Source organism: Gallinula chloropus (assembly GCF_964237585.1).
Source record: "Gallinula chloropus genome assembly, chromosome: 29".
NCBI classification, from domain to species: Eukaryota; Metazoa; Chordata; class Aves; order Gruiformes; family Rallidae; genus Gallinula; species Gallinula chloropus.
Genome location: NC_140114.1, coordinates 2,700,086 through 2,707,093, shown reverse-complemented (window position 1 = coordinate 2,707,093; position 7,008 = coordinate 2,700,086). Strand labels below are relative to the sequence as shown.

The 7,008-nt window shown below is 68.6% G+C and overlaps 1 protein-coding gene across 1 annotated transcript; it reads right to left on the bottom strand.

Annotated features, from left to right (window-relative positions):
- Positions 1-864: 864 nt before the first annotated feature.
- Positions 865-6,703, bottom strand: ANKRD35 (ankyrin repeat domain 35; the record flags this gene model as incomplete). Its single annotated transcript, XM_084276683.1, has 12 exons — positions 865-924; positions 1,078-1,143; positions 1,221-1,310; positions 2,049-3,511; positions 3,727-3,890; positions 4,153-4,259; positions 4,341-4,411; positions 4,573-4,630; positions 5,201-5,265; positions 5,496-5,584; positions 5,677-5,807; positions 6,665-6,703. The coding sequence occupies 12 exons, from the start codon at positions 6,701-6,703 to the stop codon at positions 865-867; spliced, it is 2,403 nt and encodes an 800-aa protein (XP_084132809.1).
- Between the last annotated feature and the right edge of the window lie 305 nt (positions 6,704-7,008).

Genomic DNA, 7,008 nt, shown 5'->3' with positions numbered 1-7,008 from the left:
GGGGCTGGGTAGGGATGGTGGGGTCTGCGGGGGTGCTGGGTGGGATGCTGGGGGTACTGGTGGGGTACGGGAGTGCAGGGTGGGATGCAGGGGGGTGCTGGGTGGGATGCTGGGGGTACTGGTGGGGTACGGGGGGTGCTGGGGGGTCCTGGTGGGGTACGGGGTGGGGTGCAGGGGGGCACTGGTGGGGTACGGGATGTGCAGGGTGGGATGCAGGGGGCTGCTGGGGGGGTACTGGTGGGGTACGGGGGGTGCTGGGGGGTACTGGTGGGGTACGGGGTGGGATGCAGGGGGGCACTGGTGGGGTACAGGGGGTGCAGGGTGGGATGCAGAGGGGTGCTGGGGGGGTCCTGGTGGGGTACGGGGGTACAGGTTGGGATGCAGGAGGGTGCTGGGTGGGTACTGGTGGGGTACGGGGGGTGCTGGGGGGTACTGGTGGGGTACAGGGGGTGCTGGGGTGTACTGGTGGGGTATGGGGTGTGCAGGGTGGGATGCAGGGGGCTGCTGGGGGGGTCCTGGTGGGGTACAGGGGTGCTGTGCTGAGGGTGGGTGGGTGCAGGGACGCTGCCCCATGAGGACAGACCAGCCTGAGCTCTGCCCAGCACCGCAGCCTCACTGGGACCCGGGGGCTGCGGGTGGGTGGGTGGGTGCTGGGACCCCCTCGGGGTGTCACCCCCCCATCTCCCACAACCCCCCCGGGAACCAGGACCGGGTAGGACCCCCCCCAAGCCGGGACTGCCCCCTCCATCCCGAACCCAGACACAGACACGGGACAGGGACACAGGCGGCTTCTCCGGTTTAATGCTCATTTTGGGGGGGACTGGGGGGGGACGGGGGGGACACGGGCCGGCCCCCTCCCACCCCTCACTCCTCCGCGCGCAGGATCCGCAGCAGCATGGCGTGCACCCCCTCGTCCATGAACCCCTGCGGGACGAGAGCTTCACCGTGGGGGCTGGATCCGGCCTCCCCAGGGGGCACCCAGAGCCGGTGCCGGGCTCCCAATTCGTATTTCCCCACCCTGGGGCCGCAGCATCCCCCCCACCCATCCCCCTGCGCGGAGGGGACAGGGGGTCCCACCTGGGCTGCGTTGAGCAGGTGGGTCCTGTAGACTGTCACGACGTCCCGGTGGTTCTTCTGCTGGACCTGGGGAGGGGGAAGGCGCGGTGAGGATGGGAGGAGGTGATGAGGAGGTGCTGGGTGACACTGGGTGCAGCACCCACCTCAAGCTGGAGCTGGAGCCGGGCGCTCTGGCTGCGGAGCCCCAGCACCTCCGCCGACAGCTTCTCCGTCTCCGCCAGCAGCTTCTTCATCTGGGGGAAAGGCAGGGGGATGGTGGGGAGTGGATGGTGCCCATCATGCCCCAGCATCGTCCCTTTGGTTCCCATCTGCCCCCTTCCTCCCCCTTGGATTTGGCTTGAAGGGTGGGTGGGGAGAAGTAGCTGGTCACCCCAGAGGTCCCCAGGCAGAGCCTGGCTCCCCCAAACCTGGCTGGGCTGGGGCATGGGGCTGGTGAAGCATGGAGGGGGTGAGGGGTGATGGAGGGAAGTGGGATGGGAAGGGGATGGTGATGGGAGGGGGATGGTGATGGGAAGGGGATGGGAAGGGAAGGGAACAGTGCTGGGAAGAGGATGGTGATGGGAAGGGGATGGGAAGGGGATAGTGATGGGAAGGGAACAGGGCTGGGAAGGGGATGGTGATGGGATGGTGATGGGAAGGGGATGGTGATGGGAAGGAGATGGGAAGGGAAGGGAAGGGAGGAGTGCTGGGAAGGGGATGGTGATGGGATGGTGATGGGAAGGGGATGGCGATGGGAAGGGGATGGCGATGGGAAGGGGATGGCGATGGGAAGGGGATGGGAAGGGGATGGTGATGGGAAGGGGATGGCGATGGGAAGGGAAGGGGACAGTGCTGGGAAGGGGATAGCGATGGGAAGGTGATGGGAAGGGAAGGGGACAGTGCTGGCAAGCGGACGGCGATGGGAAGGTGCCGATGATGGTGACAGGATGGGAAGGGCCCCGCAGCCCCCATCCCTCCAGCGCAGCCCTTACCTTGCCCTCCTTGTCTCGACAGGCCCTGGAGAGGTCGCCCGCCCTGGCCCGCAGGTTGCCCACGGTGCGCTCCAGCCCTTGCGCCGTCTCCCGCAGCTCCCGCGCCTCCCGCTCCCACGCGGCCGCGCGCGCCTCCGCCGCCTCCTTCGCCCGCTTCTCCTCCGCCGCCGCCGCCCGCCAGCGCTCGGCCTCAGCCCCAGGGTGCTGCTCCCCAGGGAGCTCCAGGACACACGGGGTGGCCACGGCTTCGGCGAGCTGCTCCGGTGGCTGCGCCACGTGGGCCCCCGGCACCGGCACCAGCTCCTCGCCCGGTTCGCCCAGCGCAACCTCCAGCTCGCCCAGTAGCCCAGCCCCAGCATCCCCATCATTGCAGGGAGCCCCTTCACCCGGGGTACCCTTATCCTCCATCTCTGCAATGAGTTGCAAGGCCTCGTGCTGGGACCTCACCAGCCCGTCCAGCTTGCGGTGCAGCTCCCGCAGGATACCGGCACCGGCATCGCCGGCCGCCTCCTGCGCCCTCTCGCCCACGCCATCCCGCAGCGCCGCCAGCTCCCGCCGCTGCCCCGCCAGCCTCCGCCGCAGCCTGGCCACCCGCTCCCTTTCAGCAGCCAGTGCCTGTGCCAGGGCATCCACAGTGGGACCCTCCACCACCGGTTCGGCTCCGGCATCCCGCTCCCGCAGCCCGCGCAGCTCCTCCTGCAGCCGCTCCCGCTCGCGCCCCAGCCGGGCCAGCTCGGCCAGCAGCTGCCCATTGCTCTCCCTGAGCTCCAGCATCTCCTTCTCCGAGCTCCCACCCTCCTTTGGCACCGTCTGCCCACCCGGAGCCGGCTCCATGCCGTTGGCACACCGGGAAGGCTCCGGCTGGGTGAGCGGCCGCGCCGGCTCCCGCCCAAGGTTTCCCAGGAGGACGCGGGATCCCTCGAGCATCCTGGCGTGGGTCTGGTCCGCACGGCTCAGCGCCTGCTCCAGCCCCACCACCAGCTTCTCCCAGGCCACCAGGCTCTTGCGGACGGCGTCGGCCGACACCACCTCGTAGTGCAGTTTGCTGCGCAGGGCCTCCTCCACCTCCCTGCGCAGCGCCTTGCTCCGGGTGAAGGTGCTCTCCTTCATCACCCGCATTTTGGCACACTCATCCCCCAGCCAGGTCAGGAACGGGGCCAGCGCCAGCCCTCCCTCCTCACCGTCGGGTTGTGCCACCGTTGAGCATCCTCCGTCCCCTTCTTCCTCCGCCATCGTCCTCTTCCTCAGCTGCCCCACGTGCTGGGCCAGTAGGGCCAGGCAGGCACCATCCTCATCCTCTGTCCCATCCAGGGCTTCGCACCCGGGCAGGAGCCGCGCCAGCTCCCGCACCCGCTGCCGGATGCTGTCGGCAGCAGCCGCCAGCCGCCGGCATTCCTGGGTCTTCTTGGCCAGCCGCTCCCGCAGCCGCCGCACCCGCCGGGCATCACACCCATCCTGCTGCTCTTCATCATCCTCATCCTCCTCTTCCTCACTCTCGCTGCCCAGGGTCCCCTCTGAGCAACTTCCCCCCTGCAACGTGGCGTCCCCGGCACCGGTGCCGTTCTCTGCCGGGACGGAAGCAAACACCCTCAAGTTCCTCTTTCCCCCTGAAACAAGCAGCTGGGTGAGGCTGGATGGGTGAGGGGGTTGGGGGCAATTTGGGGAGGGGGGGACTCACCTCGCCCCCCGCCCCGGGTGCCGCGCAGGAGCCGCCGCAGCGTGCGGCTGGGCATCTGTCTGGCGTAGCGCCGGCGGTCCTCATCCCCCATGGCTGCGCCGTGGCTCAGGAGCAGCTCAGCGGAGTCCAGGCTGCGGTGCTCACAGGCCAGCACCACGGCGGTCCTGCGGGGAGGGTGGCACGATGGGACAGTGCCACAGCGGTGACATGGTGGCACACGGGCATGGTGATGGCTTGGTGGCATGGTGACACCATGGCACAGGTCACTCCCCACCTCCCCTCTCCCCACAGCTTCCCACTGACACCTTCAGGGATGGCACAGCACCAGAGCATCTCCAGGGTCCCCATGGAGCTGTCCCCCTGGGCATGGGGAGGGGACAGAGCAGGGACACCCCGACACCCCAACTTGTGCCCGTGGCCACTCACTTCTTGTCCTTGTCGGCCAGGTTGGGGTCAGCCCCTCTCTGCAGGAGCTGGGCGCAGATGGCAGCGTGGTTCCCCCGTGCCGCCAGCATCAGGGGGGTCTGCCCGTGCTGGGGGGGATACGAGGCACCCATCAGCCCCCGGGGTCCCCTGTCACCCCCCCCTCCACCCCCCTGCCTGTCCCCACTCACAGCGTCAGTGACGTCCAGGACGGCCTCGTGGTCACAGAGCAGCATCACGCTGGAGGCGCAGCCAGAGGAGGCTTGGGGGGGGGAATGTGTCAGTGGTGGGGGGTGAGGGGCTCTCTTCTCTCTTGGGGGTTAGATGAACCCCCACATGACCCTTCAGTGCAGCCTATGCTCTGCCCCCCCCCCCCCCCCCCCCCCCCAGTCCCAGCCTGGTTTGGGGGCCCCTGGCACTCACCAGCCCAGTGCAGGGGGGTTCGGTTCTGCCCATCCACGTGGCCCTCGTTGGCACCGTACTGGGGGGACAGAGCACAGGGACCCTTCCCGAGCTGGGAATGGGACCACCCTGCCCCTCCCCATCCCTATTGCCATCTTCATCCCTGTCCCCACCCATCCTCACCCCTCTGCCCTATTGCCATCTTCATCCCTGTCCCCACCCATCCTCACCCCTCTGTCCTTGTCCCCATCCCTATGTCCTTCCAGAGCTTCATCCCCAACTCCATCCTCATCCCTCTCTGCATCCTTGTCCCAGTTCCCTGTGTCCATCCCTGTCCCTCGTGTCCATCCCTGTCCCCTACATCTATCCCCATCCACCGTGTCCAGCCCCGTGTCCCATGTCCATCCCTGTCCCCTACATCCATCCTCATCCACCGTGTCCATCCCCGTGTCCCATGTCCATCCCTGTCCCCTACATCCATCCCCACCCACCGTGTCCATCCCTGTGTCCTGTGTCCATCCCTGTCCCCTACATCCATCCCCATCCACCGTGTCCATCCCTGTCCCCTACATCCATCCCCGTGCCCCGTGTCCATCCCTGTCCCACGTGTCCATCCCTGACCCCATCCCTGTCCTGTCCCATCCCGTACCTGCAGCAGGACCTTGACACACTGGGGCTGGCAGCTGATGGTGGCCAAGTGCAGAGCGGTGCTGCCTGCGAGAGACCCGCCTGCAGCTGAGGGGACACCGCCAGGGAGGGGACCCCCCAGGACCCCTGGGACCCCTCACCTTGGGGACAGCACAGGGCGCTCCCCCCACTCAGTGCCTCAGGGGGCAGGTCTGGGGTTCGCTCATCCCGTCACCATCCCACGAGGGGACCCAACAGCTCAGAGCTGGCTGTGCCCCCCCAGCAGAGCTGCTCCCCACGTGTCCCCCCCCTCTTACCATCATCATTCTTCTCATTAACAGGGGCCCCGTGGGCCAGCAGCAGCGTCAGGCACTCGGTGAGTCCTTTGGACGCAGCCAGGTGGAAGCTGGAGGGGGGGTGAGAGGTGGCTGCGACCCGGGTCCCCCATCTGCCACCCTGGGACCCCCCCATTTGTGTCCCCCCCCTGGCCTGACATACGCAGATTGCCCCATGGCGTTGAGCTTGGCAGGCCGGGCGGTTTTGCGACAGACCAGGGTGGACACACGACCCACGTCACCCTTCTCCACCGCTTCCAGAAGCTTCTGGTCCTGCTTGTTCCAGCTCTCGACCTGGGGGATGTGGTGAGCAACTCCAGGGGGGCCATAGGGATGGATCCCCCCACCCTGCTCCACTGACACTGAGGGGAAACTGAGGCACAGCTTCTCCAGGCAGAAGAGCTATGGCAGAGCCAGTGCTTTGGGGCTGACCCCTCTTTTGGGATATGCCCTCCTGCCCTCTAAGCATCTCCCCCTGGGGTGGCACGGAGCTGTGCCTCAGTTTCCCCACTTGTTGGGGGGCTCTATTAAGGACGGGGTGCTGGGGACCCCAAAGCCCCAGGGAGCCCAGCCCTGGGCGCCGGCCGGGGAAGGTGAGGCAGGCGAGCGTGTCCCTGCCTGCGCCGGCCCAGCTGGTTTGGCAGGTGCCTGTGCTGGCTCCGCCGCGGTGCTGGGCCTGGGTGGGCACCGGCACCGGCACCGGGGGCCAGGCTGGGCAGCGGGAATGGGACCGGGGCCAGATTGGGGCTGGGGCTTGGGTCTGAGCATCGGCACCGGCACTGGGATCTAAACCAGCATCGGCACTGGGATTGGGATCCCAGCCGGCATCAGAGCTGGGATTGGGGCTGGGATCGCCGCCGGAACCGGGCTGGGGATCGCAGCTGGCATCAGGGTCTGGATTGGGGCCGGGACTGGGATGCCTCCAGCATCGGGGCTGGGATTGGGGCTGGGATCCCAGCTGGCATCAAGGCAGCACCAGTGCCAGCTGTGGCTCAGAGCGGTGGGACGTGGGGCCGGCTGGTGGCAGGAGGGCTGCAGCCTCCCCCCCCAGGCACTGCAGCAGCACCCATGGGTGCAGGGTGGGCGGGGTGGGGGTGTCACCGAGCCGGGGCACCAGCCCCCCTCACGGCCAGGCCGGGGTTGGGACTCACCGCCACCTGCGAGCTGGAGCAGGAGAACATCCGCTTCATGGCGGCGGGGGCTCCCCGGGCCCCCCAGGCCCCGCCAGGCCGCGCTGGTGTGCGCGGTGCCGCCAGCGTCGCGGGCGTGTGGGCGCGGGCGCCGTGGGTGCGCGTCCTCCGCCCCGTCACCTCCCCACGCCCGGGGCCGGCTCGTGCCCAGCCCAGGCTTGTCCCGTCAAACCTCCCCGGGGAAACCCGGCCCGACGCCTCACCCGGGACCCCGGCCCTGGTACCCACCACCCTGGTGTCAGGCTGAGAACAGACACGCTCAGCGCACCCACAGGGACAGCTCAGGGCTGGGGGGGGGGGGGGAC